Source organism: Nycticebus coucang, chromosome 5 (genome assembly GCF_027406575.1).
Source record: "Nycticebus coucang isolate mNycCou1 chromosome 5, mNycCou1.pri, whole genome shotgun sequence".
Lineage (NCBI taxonomy): Eukaryota > Metazoa > Chordata > Mammalia > Primates > Lorisidae > Nycticebus > Nycticebus coucang.
The window spans coordinates 95299032-95323981 of NC_069784.1; the positions used below are offsets into that span (position 1 = coordinate 95299032).

Below are 24950 nucleotides of genomic sequence, written 5' to 3' on the forward strand. Positions count from 1 at the left end.
GCTGTGTTATAGACTTCTAGCACACACATGTCTCTAGTACTGCATCCACATTCCAGGGTAGGGAGGAGAAAAAGCACCATATAGTGACCTCCCCTTATTCTAATTAAGCAGGAGCATTCTCAGCAAGGAACAGGTGCCATGTAAACCTATTAGCCATGAGTTCAGAAAATAGGTTTCACATAAGAAGCAACCAGCCAGAGAAGATGGGAAACATGAAAAATCAAAACAGATTGACATCTCCAAGGGGTCACAATGGAGCCAGACTAGTAAACACCAACTCTGAGGAAATTGTCAAAATGATAGAAGTGAAATTCAGAATATAGATGACAAATAAGATGAATGGAATTGAAGAGAAAATTGAAAACAAAAGAAGCTAAAAAATTTTTCAGGTAATTAATGAAAAAGTCACCAAAGAACTAGACAAAATGAGGAAGGGTGCAATGGAACTTAACAAAATGAAAGAAACATTTAGAGAATTTCAAAACACAGTAGACAGTTTCAGTAACAGATCTAAAAGAATCTCAGCACTTGAAGACAAGGTGCTCTTGAGTCATTTTAAGAGGCAAAAAAAGAGAATTAAAAAAGCAGAGAAATCATTTACTGAGATATGGGACTATGTGAAGAAAACTAATATATGAATTACAGGTATCTGTATAGAAAAACATATCTCAAAATTATAAAAGCCATGTGACAACCCACAGCCAATATCATACACACTGAATGTTGAAAAGGTGAAAGCATTTCCACTAAGAACTTGAAGAAGATAAGGGTGCTCACTGTCACCACTTCTACAAAACATAGTGCTAGAAATTATAGCCAGAGCAATAAGGCATGAGAAAATATATGGTATCCAAATCAGAAAAAGGGAGGTCATACTATCTCTCTTGGCTAATGATAGGATCTTGTATTTAGAAAACCCCAAAGACGGAGTTCTTTTTTTTTGAGACAGAGTCTCAAGCTGTCACGCTGGGTAGAGTGCCATGGCTCATAGCTCACAGCAACCTCAAACTCTTCTGCTCAAGCGATTCTCTTGCATCAGCCTCCCTAGTAGCTGGGACTACAGGCACCCCTCCCCACCAAATGCCCCAGCTATTATTTGTTTTTTTCTTTCTTCCTTCCTTTTTTTTTTTTTTTTTTTTTTTTGCAGTTTTTGGCCAGAGCTGTGTTTGAACCCACCACCTCCGGCATATGGGGCTGGCGCCCTACTCTGTTGAGCCATAGGTGCCATCATATTATTGGAGGGTTTTTTTAGCAGGCCTGCACCTGGTTCAAACTCACCACCCCCAGTACAAGATGCTGGATCCCTAACCAGCACCCAGTCCCCAGCCGTGATTTCTGTTTGGGCATTCACAAGCAGGGCTGAAGGCTTTTTTACAAGGGTCAGGAGACAGCAAACCAAATCCAATAGTTGCTTGGTTACAGTTATATAATCACCTCATTTGGATTGTCCAGGTGGCTAATCTTCAGGTTATATTTTCACAAGTTAATTGGCCATTTGTATTTGGTTAAGCCTAAATTTTTGTTTCTCTTTAAGTTAGTAATTTAAAAATAAAACATTTGAGTTAGGTTTCAGTATCCCTACATAGAAAGTTAGGAAAGAAGAATTAGATCAGTCAACTACTAGTTATTTTAACACTCTACAGAAGGGCTTGTTTGTCCTAGCATTTTCCCAAGATAATTCAAGTAAAATCTCAAATCAACCACCCTGTTCCCCAGCATAACTCTCCTAGGGCTTGTAGGAAAATGTTAAATTTCTGCTTTATCCCCCACATTCCCAAATATCAACTTCCACTCCCCAATTCACATTATCCACTATTTGTCTTTTGCTATATATTTTTTCTTTTTGAGACAGAGTCTTAAGCTGCCACCCTGGGTTAGAGTGCCTTGGTGTCACAGCTCACAGCAACCTCAAACTCTTGGGCTTAAACAATTCTTTTGCCTCAGTCTCCCAAGTAGCTTGGACTACAGGCACACACCACAACACCTGGCTTTTTGTTGTTGTTGTTGTTGTGATTATTGTTTTAGCTGGCTCAGGTGTATGTGGCCGGTGCCCTACACACTGAGCTGTTACGGGTGCCACCCATCTTTAACAAAAAAAAAAAAGGAAGAAAGAAAAAGAAAACCCCAAAGACTTCACTAAGAGTCTCCTGTAATTGATAAATAAATTCAGCAAAGTCTCAGGATATAAAATTAATGTACACAAATCAGTAGCATTTCTATATACCTATAACTGTCAAGCTGGGAGTCAAATCAAAGACTCAGTACCATTCACAATAGCTACAAAGAAAATAAAATACCTAGGAACATACTTAACCAAGGAGGTGAAAGATCTTTACAAGAACTACGAAACACTGAGGAAGGAAATTATGGATGACAGGTACATCTCATGCTCATGGACTGGTGGAATCAATGTTAACAATTTACAGATTCAGTGACATCCCCATCAAAATACCAAATTTTTTACAAATCTAGAAAAAATATTTCTACTCTTCTTTTGGAAAAAGAAAAGAGCCCAAATAGCCAAAGTGCTCCTGAGCAAAAAAAGCAAAGCTGGAGATACCACCCACCTTACCAAACTTCAAACAATACTATAGTAACCAAAACAGCATGGTACCATAATGAAAATACAGACACAGACCAATGGAACAAAATAGAGTACCCAGATATAAAACCATCTCCCTATAGCCTTCTGATCTTTGACAAACCAGACAATAATGTACACTGGAGAAATTAAGCCCTACTCAATAAATTTTGCTGAGAAAATTGGATCACCACATGCAGAAGAATGAAACAGGATCCCTATTTCTCACTCCTCACAAAAATTAATTTAAGATAGATAAGAGACTTAAGTAGAAGAAAATGTAAAAACTCTTCTGGATATCATTCTAGAGGAAGAATTTATGACAGACATAGCATCAACAAAAATAAACAAATAGGACTTGATTTAATTAAAAAATCTTCTCCACAGCTAAGGAAATAAGCAATAGAATAAATAGACAATTTATAGAATGGAAGAAAATATTCACAAACTGCATTTCTAGCAAAACAATAATAACAGGAATCTACAAAGAAGTCAAGCAATCAGTAAGAACAAAGATTAACAACCTCATTAAACCGTGAGCAAAAGACATAAACAAATTTTTCAAAGAAGATAGACAAATAGTCAACAAATATATGAAAAACTGCTCAAAATCACTACTTATCAGGGAAATGCAAATGGAAACCACAATGAGACATTGCCTTTCTCCTGTTAGAATGGCTTTTATTTAAAAGTCCAAAAACAACAGATGCTGGTTCACATGCAGAAAGAAAGGAATGCTAACACACTGTTGATAGGATTGCAAATTAATACAACCCCGATGGAAAACAGTAAGGAGATTTTTCAAAGAACTAGAAGTAGACCTACTATTCAATCCACGAATCCCACTACTGGGTATCTACCTGAAGGAAAAGAAGTTATTTCATCAAAAAAAATTTGCACTCATATGTTTAACACAGCACAATTCACAATTGCGAAGATATGGAATCAACCCAAGTGCTCATTAGTTCAGGAATGGATTAACAAAATGTGGTATGTGTATACCACAAAATAGTACTCAGCCATAAAAAAAAAAAATGAATGCCTTTTGCAGCAATTTGGAAGAAACCGGAGACTAATATACTAAGTAAAGTATCTCAAGAATGGAAAAACAATCACCACATGTACTCTCTAATAAACTGAAACCAACTGATGGGTACACAAATACAAGAGGAAAGTAAAAGTCATTGGAAATTAAATGTGGGACTATGGGGAGCAGGGGAAGGGCATAAACCCCTCTAAGGGGTACAGTGAACATTTAAGTGATTGTGACTCAGCCATGTATCAAAAACATTTGTTCCTCTTTAATATTTTGAAATCTAACAAATGAAATACTGGAGAAACTAAAAGGTAGCACTGGTCTAATGTGGTTTGACCAGCTCAGATGTTACCTTAGGAACAACTCTTGATTTCTGTATGTCTTGCTCTGGCTTTGCCACTCTCAAACAAGCCTTTTCTTTCCTTGGGATTATGTAGTATAAGAAATCCCCCAACTCCAACCTTCCAACTTTCAGATTCAGACATTTAGGGGAAGGACAGAGCTTCTTCCTGGTCACTCAAGTAGAAATCTATTGCGTCTTTTCGGTGCTCTATCTAACCCCAAACCAACCCCTTTGGCCAGGGTAAGCTGACGTGTGATTGTTCCACACCTGAACCAGAGTGGAGGCACAGCCCAGATGCTGCCTCTCCTCCAGAATTCATCTCTGACTACCTTTCGTGAGCTGAAGTGTGCCTCTTGCCTTTCCCCAAATTTTTAAGTTGAACTCCTAATCCCCAGTATCTTGGATTGTGCCTGTATTTGAGGTAATTAAGATAAAATGAGGTCAGATGCTTAGACCCTAATCCAAAATAATGGGTGTCTTTATAAGAGGAGATTAATACACAAAGGAAAATACCTCCTGGGAGACACAGGGTCTAGATGGCTAATGACAGACCGAGGAATGAGACCTCTGAAGAAATCTACCCATCCACACCTTTATCTTGGAATTACAGCCACCAGAACTCCAAGAAAAACTTGTTCACTCCATACAGTCTATGGTACTTTGTTACAGCAGCCCAGTAAACTAATATACTACCCTATTCACATGTAAGCCCTTTTTCTTCTGAGTTTCCATTGCCATTTTTGACCTTTATTACTTTCCATCTCATATTACGTTATGTAGGAGTCTTTATTTCCTGTCTTTCTTCCCAGACCATAAGATTCTTGTGCCCAAAACCCAAGTCTAATTCATTTTCACACTCCCAACATTGCACTCATCAATTTATCAAATGTTTATTGCATGCCTATCATAAACTATGCATGTACAACTAGGCACTCAATAAATATTTGCTAAATAAATAAGTGCAACTCCAAAGAAGCAGGTGAATGGCATAAATCATTATGAAATGTCAGGTTTTAAAGTATGCATGATCAATCAAAGAACAACAACCAGGAACATATGGACATACCCTTGAGAAGGAGAGTTCGTGCCAAGAATACCAAGAACATATCACGCTGACTACAGCATTTTTGTATTTTCATGTTGCTTATCCCTATAGGGCTGGAAGCTCAAGTGATATTAACAGGTCATTATTATAATAAATTCCTTGTTTAACCTTAGCCAGAATTGTGCACAACTAAGTGGAAAGTTGTCCTAGAACTTAGTTGATGTCTTACCTAAATAATTAGATTTCTCAGGTATGGGTATTAACTGTTTATTTTCTCAGAATGAGGTGAATACACCAGCATCTGCAGATTATAAAAAGGAAACAAGAACTGTATATAATAAAATGTTCACAGTGGACATAGTCATTTTTAGTCAACAAGTTTCCATTCTACTACTTCCAGCAGAAGTACAACTTAGTCAGGGAAGCTACCCTATCCCCTATCCCAGGCCCTGTGGGAACTCCAGTTCTCACTTAAGGGATGGATGCATGACCAAAAGGAAGCCAGTGAGATATTCTCTTTCTGAACCTTGAAACTTGATCTGTGCTATGAACAACACAAAACAGAAACAGGTGGAGGCCCTGTATTCTATTTGCAATGCCTTCACAAAAAATAACAAGTATTTCATGCTTTCTTGGTTCTGGGCAGTCTGATTAACCAGCAATCCACAAGTCAAAGAAATAGGTTGCTCAAGAGGCACAGACCACAGAACAATCCTCCCCAATGTGTCCATTCCATATATAGTCACGGGTAAAATTCAAAAGGAGCATGCTCCCCAGGAGAAGCACAGAGGATGATGGAGAATGAGAGATAAGAGATGCTGTCCCCAAGTAGGAACACAGTGAACTAGACTGGGTCAGGTCACAGTAGTGTGTGTGAATCATCCCCAGACCATCTGTCTCCCTCCCTCATTGCCTAGCTCAGTGTGTTGGAGATGGTTAAGATTATTCAGAGGGAGGTGGCCAGACCTTTAGTAGATACATATCTCATTCTGACTGATAGACTGTTCCTTACTCAGGGATTTTTAACATAGACCTTAAAGTATATTTCAAGTTTAGCACTCACAATAGGAACTTCAGCACTGGTCTTTAAAGAAGACTTAAAAACAGTATTGGGGAATTTAGTTGTTTTCCATTTGTGAAGAAAAAATGAGTAAATTTAATTTCTATGTGGCTATTTCCATAAATACAAGGAAAGAAAGAGTATTTGTAAGGATGTATGGCTATTGTTAAACCCAAAATGTAAATGACAATAAGATATGACTTTTTTTGTTTGTTTGTTTGTTTGTTTTGCAGTTTTTTTTTTGGCCGGGGCTAGGTTTGAACCCACCACCTCCGGCATATGGGGCCGGCGCCCTACTCCTTTGAGCCACAGACATTTGTACTTCCAACATTGAATTGTCCTCCCCCACACCCCCATTCACCCTTCTCCTTTCTTAGCTTTCGTATTCAGGACAGATCATCCAACACTAGTAGGTGTTACCCAGTGGAGTCAAGTGGCTCAGCATTAGATGCGGCCAGAAGGCTAGCACTGTCATTTAGGTCAGAAGCAGGGAAAGACTTAACTAGACGCAACATGGTACAATTATAGAGGTGATGACTGGGGAAAAGAAAATATAGAGAGAGAGAGAATGAGCAGGGTTTCAAAACTGATAAGGTCAGAAGGAGAGCAAGGTCAAAGGTGGTTCTGAGGTTTGAGATTTATTGTACTGTTGGCAAGAATTGGTAGTACAGTAGGAAGAGAGTTTTTTCAGGGCAAGGGATAATTTACACTTGAAGAAATAGATTCACTTGCTTACAAGGCCCTTTTTGGATACTTAAGCAGGCAGGTGGCTATGTTGGGAGATACTGCCATTGGTAGGAATCCCTCAGATCTACTCAAATTCATTTGCAGGCTCTTAGGCTTTGTTAAGCCCACTGGGCTTCGGTGACCCCATTGGTTATTTCTCACAGATGGTAGACATTAAGCATATACTTTTTCAACTCACCTGTAATAGATATTTATTGTTTAGGGCTGATAAACATCCAGTCTCCTGTAGTTTAACTAGATTATCCCTTATTTTCCTAAGCATTCTTTCTTGGTGTAGCAAGGTACTCTGTCTTTGAGTGGGAGCTGAGCTTGTGATCCAAGCTAGTCCACTGTTTCTTTTTCTCCTAGGTCTTTGAATCTTGAGTACAGTGGGATGAACTGTAAAGACAGTTGTTCTTAACTTGTTCCATCAGTGGCATCTTAAAAGACTCTTTTCACTCCAGAGATGTCCCAGAAGTCTTGAATCCTGAATCCTGACTTTTTTCAAACCCACTTCCCTAGCCTTCCAACGGTTGCCTTTTCTAATTAGAACCACCACAGCTGGTGTCTGTTGATTTAAATTACAAAAATCTTGATTTAGAAATAATCATATAGCCAACACTTATCCACATTCTCAGTAGCACTATTCTGAACCATTTAGGACAACAGTTAATTTAGTTTTCTTATAGACATAGATATCATACCTAACTTTAGGAAATCTCGTAACATTTGAACACCATTTACATTAGGAAGCAATTAGGATCTAACCTTGATCTTATCTATAAAGAGTTAAAACCAGATGTATTGAAGAAAAACCACTGAGGGGTGGGATACTTCGTGACATTATTGTAAGCATGCTGGTAGAAGTTAAGGCAAATTTGGATGCATCTGGGCATCATTTTAAAATTCAGTGAATTTTAAAGTTCAGTGAACAAGGATGACTCCAGTTATGTTTAAGTTATCACTTCAGAGCTATAAATCTGTGCCTCTCACTATGCTTTTAATTAGAATCCACTGTATTAATATCAAAGAGCTAAAATCAACAAATTATGGCATATTACATTATTAACACCGTACTAGCCACCATTTAAGGACCACCAAGTTTCATTGTACTGATCACAAAACACAAAACTGAAGAGAGACTATCCTTCTGGTCTGTTGTGGATGAGCATACAGGATGTGTCCAGTTTGTGTTGCAAGGATGGAGAGAAGGGAATTCTCTCTCTCTCTTTTTTTTTTTTTTTAATTGAGACAGTGTCTCACCCTGTCGCCCTCAGCAGAGCGCTGTGGCATCACAGCCTACAGTAACCTCCAACTCTTGGGCTCAAGCCATTCTCTTGCCTCAGCCTCCTGAGTAGCTGAGACCACAGGCACCCACTACAGTGCCTGGCCATTTTTGTTGCAGTTGCCACTGCTATTTTAGCTGGCCAGGGCCGGGCTCGAACCTGACACCCTCGGTACATGGGACTGGTGCCCCCCCACCCCCCACTGAGCCACAGGCGCCGCAGGAGAGAAGGGAATTCTTACACAGTGCTGGCAAAGTGTAAATTTAGACAAACACTTTGGGGAGTTATTTGGTTATATCCAGGGATGTGAATAATGTGCATATTCTATAAACCAGTAAATTTCAGCACTGGTAAATTTTACATAGGCCCACAGACATGTTTATTGCAGCATCGTTTATAATAGCAAAAGTTGGAAATAACCTTTGAGTCCAGGGATGAGAGGAATGGGTAAATAAAATGTGTCATGCTGTTCTGCAGATTTAAAAAATGAGCCAAACTTATTTGTTTTAATATAGACAACTCACAAATATAATGTCGAGTAAAAAAAAGTTGCAAAATGATAGATAAAGTGTGATACCAGTGTTATGAATTTTATAAAACTCTTACAAAAACATGTTATATATGATTATGCATACATATGCATATAATATGTATAACTGTATTATAATACCCAAAGTGGTTTGTGAGGTAATGCATAAATTTTCTAATGTTGTTTCTTAAGATGGGAGGAAATAATATTGGGAAGAAGGAGTGTGAAGACGTCACACATTCCATTTTATGGAATGCTTTTTTAAAAATTTTACTTTGTTTTTAAAAATGATTTTGAATAAAAAATTTATTAAGTTACTAGTTCGTTGTTGTGGCTACATGGTATGGCCAATTAATTTTCTATATTTTTTATTTTTTCAAAACCAAAAGTCTTCTCAAAGCCCACCACTGTCTATGATACAAGATGCTTAATTTATTTATTCACTCTTCAACACATACATATTACTTGCCCGCTATGTATAAGACACTGTTCGGTACCGTTGGAAATAACAAAAAGATATAAGACATGGTCCTACCTTCAAGGATCTTGTACCTTTAGAATTTAAAAGTTCCTCTTGGGAAAAGTATGTGTGGGTTCAGGCATGCCTCACTGGGGTAATATTTTCAATAGGCTTATGAAATTATTACAGTTGTCATGAAATTACATGTAGGTGGGTTTCACTCTATGAAAACATAACAAGAAAATCACCACTTACAAAAGATTAAATTAGGGTGTGATTGGCACTTTAAAAGGGAATTATTCCCTTTTTAAAAAATGATTCATTGTAGACCTCTGAACATATGAAATGTGATGGTTTATTAAAAAAAAAGTCTTTCTTATGCCAACCTTTTGGGGTAACACATTCTTTATGTAAAGTAAGAAATACTAGTACAGGGGCTACCATGGTCTCGGGCAACAGTGGCCTAACAGCCGCCCGCCTGCTGTCGCGCAGCTTGCTCCCTATTGTTTCCAGTTACATGAAAAGAATACCGTATGTCAATGAATCTGAAGCATCATCTCTTGTAAGTGCCACAGAATGGAATCCGGCATTGTTCCTATACAGCTTCACGGAAACATCTCTATATTGATAAAAACATGAAGGTTATCTGCCAGGGTTTCACTGGTAAGCAGGGCACCTTTCATAGCCAGCAGGCTTTGGACTATGGCACCAAACTCGTTGGAGGAACCACTCCAGGGAAAGGAGGACAGACGCACCTGGGCTTACCAGTCTTCAATACTGTGAAGGAGGCCAAAGAACAGACAGGAGCAACAGCTTCTGTCATTTATGTTCCTCCAGCTTTTGCTGCCGCCGCCATTAATGAAGCTTTTGAGGCAGAAATGCCACTGGTTGTGTGTATTACTGAAGGTATCCCACAGCAGGATATGGTACGTGTCAAGCACAGACTGCTGCGCCAGGGAACAACAAGGCTAATTGGGCCAAACTGCCCTGGAGTCATCAATCCTGGAGAATGCAAAATTGGCATAATGCCTGGCCATATTCATAAGAAAGGAAGAGTTGGTATTGTGTCCAGATCTGGCACCCTAACTTATGAAGCGGTTCACCAAACAACACAAGTTGGATTGGGGCAGTCTTTGTGCATTGGTATTGGAGGTGATCCGTTTAATGGAACAGATTTTATTGACTGCCTTGAAATCTTTCTGAAAGACTCATCCACAGAAGGCATCATATTGATTGGTGAAATTGGTGGTAATGCAGAAGAAAGTGCTGCAGACTATTTGAAGCAACATAATTCAGGTCCAAATGCCAAGCCTGTAGTGTCCTTCATTGCTGGTTTAACTGCTCCTCCAGGCAGGAGGATGGGTCATGCTGGGGCGATTATTGCTGGAGGAAAAGGTGGAGCTAAAGAGAAGATCTCTGCCCTGCAGAGTGCAGGAGTTGTGATCAGCATGTCACCTGCACAGCTGGGAACCACCATCCACAAGGAATTTGAAAAGAGGAAGATGCTATGAAAGAAAAAACAGTTTCCTAAAACTGTGGAATGAATCATTAGACATGTGAGCCAGCACTGGATTGCTTCTGTTCAGTGATTGACACCCTATATGCCTGCTGCTGGTCTTTCAGTACAAGGGGAAGCCAAAACAAGGTTGAGAATGTCCTATATTGAGATATTTTCACTTTATTATATAACAGATGCAGCCAATAAATCTACTATTTGATTTGGAAAAAAAAAAAAAAAGAAATACTAGTACAGGGCAAAGCCTTTTCATCTAGGGAGTGTTTCTACTGGTATATAATGAGTAAGTTAACATGCATGGCACCTTGTAGCTAAGGACCTTTATGGTAGTTCCACGGCTGGTCCAGGTGGATAAATTCTATCAAACGTGGGCTAGAAACCCAAGGGCAGGCATTCCGGGAGTGTCTCTCCCTCGCAGATGGCACAGGAGCCATATGTTACATTCCAGGGATGGTGGGTGGAATGTGCCTGCAGTGGAGAAGGATGATGAAGAATGGTAAGCCAAAAGCTGTCTTGAAGAAATTGAAGGATCACACCCCTGCTCTGACTAGAAAAAGGATGGATCAGTCTGAAAAGAAGGGGTAGAATCCAAAATATAATCTGCATTTTTCATAGAGAATTGGAAAAGATGAAATCATGGAATTGATATGAACTCTCTGTGAAACTAGGGGAATTTGAAGATTGCTGCTAAGGAGGACAGCCCAGGATGGCCTATGCCTGAGTAGAAACATTACTGACTTACATGTGTTGATTGACTGTTGTCTGAAATTACCTAGTATTGAGTGCACGTCATGTGCATGGATCCTCCAGGGCAGCAGTCCCCAACCCCTGGGGCTGCAGACTAGTACCAGTCCACAGCTATTAGGAACCAGGCACACAGCAAGGGGTGCGTGGTGGGTGAGGGAGTGAAGCTTCATCGGCATCTACAGCTAGTCCTTGCTGGCTCCAAGGCCTGAACTCCGCCTCCTGTTAGATAAGTGGTGACATCAGAGTCCCATAGGAGCATGAACCCTACCATAAGCTGCACACATGAGGGATCTAGATTGCTGCCTGAACCCTTTTAAGAATCTAATGCCTGGGGCAGCGCCTGGGGCTCAGTGAGCAGGGCGCCGGCCCCATATACCGAGGGTGGCAGGTTCAAGCCCAGCCCCAGCCAAACTGCAACAACAACAACAACAAAAAAAATAGCCGGGCATTGTGGCGGGCGCCTGTAGTCCCAGCTACTCGGGAGGCTGAGGCAGGAGAATCTCCTAAGCCCAGGAATTGGAGGTTGCTGTGAGCTGTGTGAGGCCACATCACTCTACCGAGGGCAATAAAGTGAAACTCTGTCTCTACAAAAAATAAATAAATAAATAAAAGAATCTAATGCCTGGAGATCTGAAGTAAATGTAGTGGGTTTGAATCATCTCAAAATCATCACCCCCCTTCACACTGGTCTATGGAAAAATTATCTTACATGAAACAGGTCGCTGGTGCTAAAAAGGCTACTGCTCCTGGGCATCCAGAGGAATCTGAATCCACAGTAGACACAGTTTAGTATCTCTCAGGGCCCCTGGAGATGGTGCCACGCTGCACCCGGCTTAGCACAGTCTCCTCCCTACACACTCTAGTTTCTGAGAAACCAGGTTCAATGCAAAAATCATCTGAGTGGTTACAGAAAAACAAAGAAGTGGCAGGCCACATATGTGTGTTTGTGTGTGTGTAATCGGTGACATACTTCATCCTTTTCATGAATGTGTGACTTTTGTTCTTTGATTTTTGCTACCTTCTCCCTCAATTCTCTTAAAAGTGATCAGCTAATAATTGACAGTCACTGCCTAGGTAATTTATTTTTATGAGCAATTTGTGTCCCAAGACTTTTCTCCAGGGACCTAGGTTATATGATTTTTTCTGGTGTCAGGAGGAAAAAGTGAACCTTGGTATCTTTGGCTCAGGCAAAGTGGACTTTGAGGTAGGAGTCCCTGGAAACCTGGGGGGAACCTGATGAGTGCAGTGTGCCTTGGCATTCAGACATTTTCTGTTCCTTGGGGATTTCTGTATTTGGCCAGACTGCAAGGTATTGGGGTAGATGAAACAGCCAAGATCTGAATTTCCCCTTGAGGTCTTATCTCAAAAAAATGAGGCAATTTAAAGCACATATGAGAAGAAGGTAGTTTTGAAAGTTTTTAAAAATGAAAGAAAGACCAAGAAGTGCTTTTAACTAATACATACTAAAGGTTTTTTGCCTGCATAGATAAAAATGGTCTTGTTGCTAGGCAACAGACACGGAGACAATGGTGGGCCATGGAGGTAGAAGAGCTCCCAAGTGTTTCCCTGTGAGTTCTTGTCACAGTAGGAACCGGGCTAACTGGCTTCTCCCATAATGGGAAATGGCAGAAATGGAGATGTGACAGAGAGAAGTGAGGCATCTTGATTTTATTTGTCTAACAAAACAGTTCTTGTGTGATGCATTTAATACTCTTGTTAACATGGAATGGCCCGTTTATGCTAGTAGGGATTTTCCTAACTGTCCAGTTTGTATTTGATGAATCTGGTAGTGAAAAGAGTTGCAGAACTTCAGACACTAATGTCTAATATACAGACAGTTCTTAGACAACCACTACGGGCAGAGCCAAGCTTGATTATCATCTTGGTGCGAATAGAGTGTATTCAGAATGAGAGACAAGGACTCGGTCCATCACTCACCTAGCAAAAGGATTCACTTAAAGTGACATTCACTTGACGGAGGATGGCAGATGTTAAAGTATATTTCATATTATAGTTTTTCTTTACAGTATGAACACCGTTTCAAGAATCCTGCAGATTTTGAATATTTGGTATGTGTGTTTTTATTCTCGATCACTATAGAACTCTTTGAAGTTCTTACTTTACTATTCCTACTGCTAAAAAGTTGTATAGACAGTAAAGAAGATAAGTTCCATTCTTCCTGTCTCCTTCCCCACCCTCCCAAAAAAGGATGTTGGAGAAAGTGAACAGAGGGCTTTTTAATTATTTTTAAGGCAGAGGAGAAAAAGTAGCCAGGAAATCACTGAAATTAATTATGTCAGATGCCTCTATAGCAATTTACAAGAAACCCCACTTCACAAAACTCGATGATATTTATTAACCTTTAATAAGCTACTTCTGGGCTGGATGTGATGGCTCACATCTGTAATCCTAGTATCCTGGGAGGCTGAGGCAGGAGGATCACTTGTTGTCAAAAGTTCAAGACCAGCCTAAACAAGAACAAGACCCCCATCTCTACCAGAAATAGAAAAACATTAGTTGGGCCAGTTGGCATGCACCTATAATCCCAGCTACCCAGGAGACTGAAGCAGGAGAATCACTCAAGCCCAGGAGTTTGAGGTTGCTGTGAGCTAGGCTGATGCTACTAGTATACAGCTAGGCTAGTGTCCTGTCCTGGAAATGTACTAGCTGGTACTCTAGCTTGGGCATCACAGTGGGACTCTGCATCAGAAAAAAGCTACTGATTGCAAAAGAGTTATTTCCTTGCTGTCTTTATTTGAAGGACCGCAAAATGCTGTACACAGAGCAGCACTTTGTTACCGACATGGTTTCTGAGGCACACAAGCCCCCGAGAGCACCACCTGTAGAAAGCACATGGCTGTATTAGAGAGTTCCCATTCAATCCATCCATGGCAATCACCCACAGGGACTTCGCCCAGGGTGTGGACATGAAACTGTGCAAGTCCCACTCCCACTCCCATACTCACCCCTTTCACCATAGAGTGGCCTTAAGTTAGATTCCAAACTGATTCAAATTGAGTTGTGAAGTAATGCTCTGAGGATCCAGTGATTTGGAATTGCTGATGTGAATGGCTGGCTACAAACCGCAACCAAAACAACACAACAAAAAAGTTCCCTGGGCTTTATTCATGATGTAACTTCACACGACTTCCTTATAAAAGATTATTACCTCAGTTTCCCTTTTACATACATACCGAAAGGAATTAAAGAGTGAAATCAGAGACTTGAACAGATATTTGCATACCAATCTTTATAGCAGAATTATTTGTTAACAGCCAAAGGTGGAAACAACTCATGTGTCCATCGGTACATGGATATAAACAAACATGGCCTATTAGCCTTGAAAAGGGAGGAAATTCTGGTAAGTGCTACAACATGGATGAACCTTAGAAACATTAAAGTAAATGAAATAAGCCAGACGTGAAAAGAGAAATAATGTGTGATTCCACTTACAAGAGGTACTTGGAATAGTTAAATTCATAGAGAAAGTTAAACAGGGGTCACCAGTGGCTGGGGAAGGGAAGATGGGGAGTCATTGTTCAGATGAACAAGTTCTGGAGATGGGTGGTAGTAATGGTCACACAACAATCTGGAGGTACTCAATGCTACTGAACTGTATACTTAAAAATGGTTAAAATTGTATGTTATGCATATTTTACCACCTGCAGAAAAATAATAATCATGAAAAAATAATAATATCATTATCTTATTCTAACTCACGCCTTAAATTATTCCTTCTGCTTTTTCCCTTCTGACCTCAGGTTCAAAACTACAACAGTGAGATCACAATATGCCTTAGTTTAAACTCTGGTAGAATACTGCAAGGTCAAATTAGTCATGTCTTCTGGAAATGTTATTTTCTGTTGCTTTCTCAAAACATTATTTATTTATCTGTATACTTGCAAAGACCAGCCACATGACTGTGGCATCACAGTTTTTCCTGTTTTTCCAGTTTCCAGTTTTTCCTGAAAAAACCCTAGTTTTTCCTGCCCTGGTTAGACTTGTAGGACAGATGGCATGGTACAGACGGCAGGTCTACAGACTGGACAGATGGCCGAAGATTTATTCTGAAGTAGAATGCAAGACCTGGGATTTTGGTTCAATTATACCTGCCATGGATGTGTCTAAGTTTCTGTGATCAATAAAGAAGTGAGAGGCCTCCCAGGATAGGAATGGTGCTTACAGGTATGGCATACCCCTGCAAATAGGAAGAAGCAGTCTAAATGTCAGTTGACATGATACCTGTTCACAGTCAAGTTTCCTCCCAAGGAATTAGCAATGTTAGCAAATTTATTTCTCAGCTCAATGAATATCCAGAACCTTCAGGCACCCTTTAGACTTCAGCCTCAGCCTTTGTGAAAAAGCACTTTGTTTCGGTTGAAATCAGATCTAAAAATAGACTGGATTTGGATGGGCGATGGGTACTACAACTTTGGTCTTGGAATTAGATCCAAGATGTAAGAAGTGAAGAGAGCAAAAAAGGTTGAGAGATTACTTTGGAGAATGGCTTGAATTGTCTTACAGGTTTACATTAAAAATCATAATTTTACCTATGACACCTTGCCTCCTATCTTGACTACTAATTGGAAATCCATTGAGTTTTCCTTTATTTGCCTTTAAGCACCTACTGTTTCTGTCTTTAAAAATCCATAGACAAATAGAACATCCTATTAAAAACTGTATGTAGCCAGCAATTTCTAGGACATATTCAATTTTGGTTCCCAAGGGTTCACCTCACATCCGTGATTGCCCCAATTAACCCTAAGTCCCAGAAACATACTGGTAGATTGTTGCTAATCAATACTTAAGTATTATTATTTTACAAGCCACCTGCCCTGTCTCAGACACAGATCCCCATCAAAGACACTGATGTCTCACTTCAGAAGTTTACATATGTCAATGGTACATACCCAAGAATAAAACCACTTTCTAAGAAAGAAAGTTATTTGGATTACTAGGGTTTTTCATTTATTGGTTGGGAGGTCTAAAAAGATATTATCTTGTAAAATGGACCTTTTTAGAGGGCATGTATTCCTATGAATTTTAACACGGATCATTAGGCTTTGTCAGACATTGGCAGTGCACGTGAGCTGAATCACTGGTACCAGAGCTGACACATAATACAAAAAGGAATAAAATCTTTGGAAAGTTAAAATCTCCCTGTATGCAACATGTAAATGTAGTAGAAGATAATAGAAATAGAGACATTTGATTCTATGGAATAAATCCATATTATATATATTTGGGGACTTGTTTGTAATAGAAGATCAGTAACTATTTGTTAGGCAGACAATAATGTACACTCATAAGAGTGTAATAAAGAGATCACAAAACAAAGGGTTTTCTTTCCTCAGTTTACTACCATTCAGGACAGAAGAAATGTACACATGCAATTATATTTTAAAAATATAAGAAATGCTATGATGAAGTTTCTAAATCAGTGGAACAATACACAAGGACGCTAAGAATTCAGAGGAAACGTCAAAGTGGGTCAAATTGGGGAAAGTTCTCTGCGAAGGTAGGGATTGGGGGAGTCTAATATTGCTTCTGTGGATGAAGAGCCCCTGCCACTTCTTAGGGCTTTGACAGACATAAAACAGGTATCAAATTTATTCCTACGCCAAAAGCTACCCTGTCAGATGGTTCTAGTCCCCAGCCAAGCTGATAGCAAGCCCTGCAGAAAAATGCTTCAGTGATAAATAGACCCCCACTTATTTATTAGTTTAAGTCAAGACTGTCAAAATGTCACCAGAGGCAAAAAGCATCAAAATCTCTGGGAGGCTTAAAACACGGATTCTGGAAGCCCTAGCCCAGATCTACTGGGTAAGAATATCTGAGGTGTACCCCAGAAAGCAGGAGTTTAAAAGCTCCCCCAGTAACTTTAATGCGCACTGAAATTTAAAAACCAGACTGGTAAAAAAAAAGACAAAAATGTAATGTGGTCAAGAAGTAAATAACCATTTATATCGTCTTACAGACAATTGAACCGCTGGCTTGTTTTTTGTAGTTTATCTTGCTTCCAAAATATTTTCATATTGCCAAATGCCTTATTCAAGGCTTGTTTGTGGTTAAGGATAGTAACACTACTCTGGAACCTCCCTGTGTCACTGTGCCTGTGACATCTGTGCTTCCCAATGTGTTTGCCACACAATGCAAGAAGCTTCATTTGGGAAGTTAGTTTATTATTTGGCATCTTTTCCTCTCCTGGTTCTTGGCAATCACTATTCCATCCGGTCATTTCTTATATTCGTGTTACAGATGTTGGTGCTCACCTGCTCAGCTGTCTACCTTAGTGATGTCTAGTAAAGAGGGAGTCATTTCTCCACCGGCAGCTTCATGAAGCTTCAGCAGCAAGCAGGTGCTGCACTACACCAACAAATGGTTCCTTCTAAGGACCTTTGTGGTCAAAACGTAGGCTTTGCCCGAAAATGAGGCAAGAAAGGCAGGGAACGATTTGCCCAGTAGCACGAGGGCAAGGCACCTTCACAAAAACAGAATACAAGGAAATGAACACGAGAGGTTCTTAGCTACTAAGAGCTTGTCAAAACCTCCGCTGGAAGAATTGCAAAGCACTCCTCTTAACCTCCAAAACTGAAATAAGGCTGTGGAAGTAATAGAATTCAAACGTCTCATTCTCTGTCTGCGAGAGTATAATATCACCTATAACTCAAGGACGCTGTGAGGAGGAAGGCGGTCTGCAAACCACAGACATTACTGATATTCTTGTGTTACAGTCGAAATGCTACTCCGTTAGCTACGCTGTCTCTTTAACAATGGAAGTCTTCTTTTTGTAAGTTTATGATGAGAAATTTGAAACATATAGAATAGTAGGCAGAATAGTCTACTGAAGACCTACGTGGTCCTTTATCAGCTTCAAACAAATTTCAACTCACGGTGAAGTTTATTATTTTTTTATGATGAAGTTTATTTTATTCTTACCCTCACTACTGCCCCCATCCTATACTATTTTGACTCCAATCGTAGAAGTTACATCATTTCCTCTGTTTCAATATGAATTCCTGAAAGATAAGAACTTAAAAATGACATGACAATACCATGGTCACAGTTAAAATTAACAAGAATTTCAAATGTCTCATATTTGTTTTCAGTCAAGATACAAATAAGGTCTGCAGGTTACAAGTGGCTGGTATTTTTCTTCAAACCTTTTGATCTATAGATCTCTCTATTTGTATTATAATTTTTTTAGTTGTTAAAGAAATCCTCATTTGGCTTAAATTATAGGTGCCTCTAAAGCTATAATGCCCCTAAATCCTCTGGGGACTTGATCAGATGCAGATGCTGAGTCGGATGTGGGGCCCGAGATTCCAGCAAGCTCTCAGTCTGTCTCAGGCAGTGCTATCACTGGCCAAACTGCTATTCAACAGGCCAAACTTTAAGTGGCCAGGTACATCCCACAATCTGGATTTTGTGGATTGAATCTTTCTAGTGTATTTTAACATTCTTCTGACCTCTATATTTCCTAAATTGGTGGTTGAGTACAGAGACTTGAGCAAATTTAGGTACTTTTTTTTTTTTTAGAAGCACATAAAACATAATACTTGATTGTTTCTTTGTAATGCTAGAAGCTGACACCCATTAAAGCTACTAGCGTATATGCATGAGGCCTATATTCATTAACTCACTGGGGGTAAAAAGCGATGTTCTAATTCCCTCATTTCTTATTCGTTTATTAGCTAACCTATCACCGTAAAGATAAATCTCTCCTCATTTACTACCTAGTGGTATAGTTCATATAAGAATCCTGGGGGGGGAACATACTTGATTATTTTCCTTTATTTTACCAATTTTCAAAATAGTGAGTTGGTTTACTAACATCTTCCAACAGCTACCCATTAGGATTTTTTTAGTGCTTGTCTCGTGGTGATTGTTGTGGTTGCTGTTATTTTCAAATTCATTTTGAATTCCTGGATAGATACATATTTCACACATCTCAATCCATTTGAGTTGTTATCTTTGTATGACTCTTCAGTTGGACTCTGAGTCTTTTTGATCTAACCCTAGTGGTCTTTGAGTATTCAATTGCTACGTTGTGTGACAATATGTTTCAGGCTCAACTTGCATATTACATTTCCTGACCCAGATCTATAATTAGCCATTTCTCCAAAGATGATTATTTCTTTTGCTGGAAAATGTATTTTAAGATGATAATCTGGGTGTTATAGTGTTCATTGCCACTAGGTTGGTACAATGTAAACCTTTTAACCCCATAGATATATTCTTCGATATTTTCAGTAGGAAATATATATTTATGCATCTATATATGTTTATACACACATATACCCAGAGGATGCTAAAAAAAAATGTATGCACATTTTCAGAAAGGAAAAAACTATATTAAATTTGTAAGACTTAAGTCACGTTTTATTTCTGCAATTGCAAGAGGTAGTCAATGTGACCTGTATTCATTTTTTGTCAATGGCGTGTAACAGAGTTTTCTTCCTTTCTTAAAATGTGTATATGGTTTTTTGGCACCCTCTGTGTATATATTCTAGACGTATTGCATGCTATCATTGCATTGCATTGCTCATTGTTTTACTGACCTTAATTTCAGAAAATGATATTTCATAAATAAACATTTCTTATTTGTCTGATTTGTTTTATTAAATGTGCCCTACACCAGAAAACAGAGTCTTGAATACTTTATCATACAAAGCCAGGACAGACCTTGGAAAAATGACTTCTTCCACATTCAATTTCTTGATTTAAAAAATATCTTCCTCACAGGGCTATTAACAACAAAGCTCTATCCTTTACCAAGTATTTACTGGAAGCCAAACACTTTATACACTTTTTTTTTCATTTAATTCTCATAGCAAGATTTTCAAGTAAGTGATGTTTGCCTCATTTTATAAATGAGTAAACTTTCCCCAAGGTGACGCAGCCGGTGAAGTGACAGAATCAGGACTGTAACAGATCTCTCTGGCTCCGTGCTTTTAACCTCAAGTATGGGCTGGCAATTAAAGAGAGAATGAATGTACAGTGCCACTGGCCCAGTGCCTGGCAAATAGTGCTCAATGGAGAGTAAATGGCAGGTAACAGAAGTGGCGTTGGTGCATCTGTGCTCAGCATTTGGGGCGTGGGGGCCAGCAGCCTTCCACTTTACCAGCCTTCTGTCACATTGACACTCCATCTTGCTAATTTCCCATGTTGGGTCTAACCTACGTGTTCACCATGACAGATGCTCTCCTGTAAGAGCTCAAGGTCAGCCCTCAAGAGTCCGGGCAGGCACCTTCTGTCATGTTGTCTTTTGACTATACTCAGCAAGTGGCGGGAGTCCGGAGGCAAGCCTGCCTTGGCCTCTTCCCCTCGCATCGTGTGTCATTAACTCTACACAGCTTTTTGTTCAAAACAAAATTCACAAAACTGACAGATTCATCTGCTAATGTCAGGAGGCATCAGAGCCAATTACAGGAAACTTCCAAAAGGCAAATAGGGTCACTTATCACGAAATGGGATTAAAGAAAGGAAAATAGTCTTGTCATTAAAAAGGACAAATACATTTTCCTCTCAGCAGGCTCACCCCAGGAAAATAGAAAGATTTATATTAGTGCATAGTTTCATTATGATGGCTTTGCATAATTTCAAATCTAAGAATTCACCCCCCACACAGTCACTTGAACTAGTGAGCACTGTTTCCCATTGTAAGTGATAGCTTTATGACGGCAGACAATTTACATATAAAGCACCAAATTTTGACACTGTTTAAAGATAGCAAATAATCACTTACATTGTTTTAAATCACCTGGGAAGGAGACTAGTTGTTTGTCTGTTTTACCTTGAATCCAGGTGGGGACTGGCTATACTGGAATACTTTATCATACATTCAAGTTCTTGAGCAGCAGAAGGGAAAATTTAATTGTGTTTGAGGAAAAGGACAATCTTTGTACTTGCCAAGGTTCAGGGCACAGTGCCTGAAGTACCCTCACCTCTCACACCATCTATGAGAGTTTGGACCAACTGAGGAAGTTTAGAGGAACCATCGCTCACACAGGAACACCCTCCCCTCTGACACCAATTGTAAGTGTTGGGGAGGAGGAGGTAAAACCATTCAGAGGTTCAAAAATTTGCTAGAAAGGCTCACAGAATTCACTGACAGCTCTTAAAGGCATGGTTATGGTTATTATAGGGAAAGGACGTGGATTAAAATCAGCCTGTGGAGAAAGTGCATGGGGCAGAGCCCTGGAGGCGCAGCAAGCATGGAGCTTCCATTGTCCTCTCGACTAGTTTCCCAGCGTCAGTACCTGACAATGTGTACTGAATTTTGCCAACGAAAGGCACTCACTGGAACTTCGACGTTCAGAGCTTTTACAGAGGCTCCATCACAGAAGCACAATTGTGCACCTGGGCGATCTCACTCCCTGGTCAAAAGCCCCTCTGACTTAGGCCAAAGCTACCACTTTATATCAGTTTTCTTTCTGGAATGACCAGCCCCTATCCTAAATCGTGTTATTAGGGAAGGATAAAGGCCAGACCCTTTGTGAAGGGGGTGCGGGGGGACAAGGTTAAATTCTGTATGACACAGCCACTGTATGTGGGAATTTTGGCATGAGGAGAAATCAGCTATGATAAAAATCAAGATAATAATAATAACAGCTATTTGCCAGGCACTGCGTTAAGTAATTTATGGAAATTTTATTTAATTCTCGCAAAGACCCAAGGAGGCAGGTCTGCCTGCTAGCACTGACGTGTGGCAGGGCACCACACACCCGTGCAGGGGAGGCGGGCCTGGGTGAGACTCCCCTGCTGAAGGCTCCTGTGCCCTCCCTTGTTGCACTGCCGAAGACAAAGCGGGACCCCCCCAGGCATAAAGCTTCTCATTTTCTCTGAGAAGGCTTCTGGAGCTGGGCTATCTGACAGCCCTGAGAGAGACACCCAGCCTGGAAGACTCACTGCCCAAATCAAAAAGGAGGATCCTTGGGACTACTTTCCCGACCTGAGATCTGTGGGTGTACGTACTGCAAAAGATGAAGAAAAGTGACAATGGCCCTGTGTGTGTGGGGGGGGGGATTCTCAAAAAGATGCACAGACTGGGTGGGAGTTTGGAGTGTGAATGTATGCTCAGTTTTAATAAGTTAAATTTTAGGAGTCAGATGACATTTATGAAGAAATAAATCTATTAAAACTGGAAATATGGGGCGGACACATTGTTCTGTGTTTTAACATGCAGCATAGCTTATATTATTCAGAAACCTATTTTGTATGCAATCATATCTGTGCGTGTATGGATATTTCTTTCTTTTTAAATTTTAGATTAATATGGGGATGCATGCAGTTAGGTTACATGGTTTTCATTGGTAAGGTTGAGTACTGGTTGTACTTGAGCCCTTCACCCAGGAAGTGTGTAGTGTACCCACCGGGTGGGAGTTTGTCCAACCCATTCCCCCCTTCCCCTTACTTGAAGGTTTTTTCTTATGTTCAGCTTGAACTGAAAACTACCAGAAGCTTATGTGATTCCTTATGTGATTATGATTCACTTTTAGTTGGTTTTAGAAATTTTTCCAAATCCATATTATGCATTTCTTGAAAACAGCCAGATAATTGAGCAGATTTTAAAGGTCATACCCAGCTATCTTACCTTAATAACAGTCTTACATGGAAGAATTAGTTTGCCTCAATAACTGTGGTGGGCAGAATAGGATGTACAAAGAAAAAAAGGAGGAGGAGGAGAAGGGGGAGAGTTCTGAGGAAGACTGGCAGAAAGTTTGGGAAGGCTTCTTGTGAGAGTAACATGCAGACTGAGTCTTAAAAGATGAGTAGGAGCTTTACTAAGGGATGAGAGAGGAGCCAATGAGACAGAGGCAGTCTCTCTCTCAGTATTTTTTTTTTTTTTTTTTTTTGGTTTTTGGCCGGGGCTAGGTTTGAACCTGGCACCTCTGGCATATGGGACCAGTGCCCTACTCCTTGAACCACAGGTGCTGCCCTCTCTCTCAGTTTTCTTTTTATCCTTCTATGCACTTGCCGCTCTTGCATCTTTCCCATAATGTGCAGCGTGTGTGGCAAGAGAAACTTTGGAAATATCTCCATAGAAATTCCCATCTTGGACAGGCCTCTTTATACCAGGGTCCTGGGTCTTCCTCTGGGCTTCAGGGTGAAGGGGTCTGCTCACGAGACCTCCACTCACAGATCAATTGGTAGGAGCCGCAAGATGGAAACAAGGTGGGCAGCATCAAGCTTGAGCTCCTCACCCTGCCTCTCTCTGGTCTAGACAATGTCCTCTACGGGCAGAAATGTGGCCCAGCACAGCTCACCAGGGTAAGAGACAGGGAGAGATGTAGTCAGAGCCCTAGCAAGGAATTAAGAGAGTTCATTTTCCTGAGTTTCCTCTATGCTAGTCTCACATGTGGTGAGCTAGTGTGGGATGAGGGGCTGGTTGGATCTGCAGAGAAACAGAGGCAACAGAACAGATAGGTAAGTAAGTAGAGAGATGATAGATAGATAATAAATAGATAGATTCATAGACAGACTGACTTGACTTATTGTAAGGAATTGGCTCATGTGATTACGGAGGCTGACACATATTATCATCTGCCCCCTGTAAGCTGCAGACCCAGGAAAGCGGTGGCAATAGGCAATAGGCCAAAGGACTGGGAACGAGAGGAGTCATTATCCATGGCCAAGAGAAATTGAGATGAAATGTCCCAGCTCAGGCATGAAAGGAGCAAATCCTGTCTTCCTCAACTTTTTGTTCTATTCGGGCCCTCAATGGATTGGGCGAGGCCCACCCATGTTGGGATGGGCCATCTACTCTACTTGATTCCACTGAATCAAATGGTAATCTCATCTTGAAACACCCTCACAGACACACCCAGAAACATCTAACCTGCACACCCGTGGGCCCAGTCAAGTTGACATATAAAATTAACCATCGCAAGGATGCCAGGATTTCAGGGCCCCACCAATTGCTATCATGTCTTGTGCACATTATCTTGCATTAGATATTTTCAGTGCTTATATTACCCTTAATCACAATGCCCTATGAAATACTTGCTAGGATCCCCATTTTACTGTAGAGTGATTGAGGTTCAGAGCCATTAACCCAGTGACTCAGTAGCTAGCACACAGAAGAGGCAGCCTGCGGCCAAAGCCAATCTGTTAGCTACTAAGCCCAAACATCCAAGGGCTGCCTTCTATGCTCTTCCCGTTCTCACTGTCTGGCTGTGATGATAAAAATAAATGAGAGAATACAAGAGAAAATGTAACCTTTATTATTTATCTTTTTTGTATTTCATCCTCACACTCACATTCATGTTATGAATTTGGAGTGATTGCAGTCCTTTTCATGAAGAATTTACATGCTCATGTCCTTATAATTAGCACCTTCACTGTGGTCACTTTTCAAACTAAAGAGAATTGTTTTTAAGCTCTAAATCCTCATGCCACGTGATAGATTTTTAAAATAATTATACATCCATCACACATCATTCTTCTTTTCAAATTTACTGATTAATACTTAAACATTTCCCTGTGGAGTTCTGGTAAAAGAGATGTGACATTCTGACTTCAGACTGTGAGCCAAGGGAGTGTCTATTCAAGTGAGGGTCCCACTCCCCCATCCAGGGGCTTCCCTTTTGCTGTGGACTTATTGGAATTACCCTGAAGG

The 24950-nt window shown here is 40.2% G+C and overlaps 2 protein-coding genes across 2 annotated transcripts in view; both read left to right on the plus strand.

Annotated features, from left to right (window-relative positions):
• SLC35F1 (solute carrier family 35 member F1) overlaps positions 1-24950 on the plus strand; it is a 446439-nt gene that overhangs the window by 329106 nt on the left and 92383 nt on the right. The window lies entirely within an intron of this gene.
• On the plus strand, positions 9081-10787 carry LOC128586437 (succinate--CoA ligase [ADP/GDP-forming] subunit alpha, mitochondrial-like). The gene is made up of 2 exons (XM_053592228.1): positions 9081-9099; positions 9634-10787. The coding sequence occupies exons 1-2, from the start codon at positions 9081-9083 to the stop codon at positions 10575-10577; spliced, it is 963 nt and encodes a 320-aa protein (XP_053448203.1). The 3' UTR covers positions 10578-10787.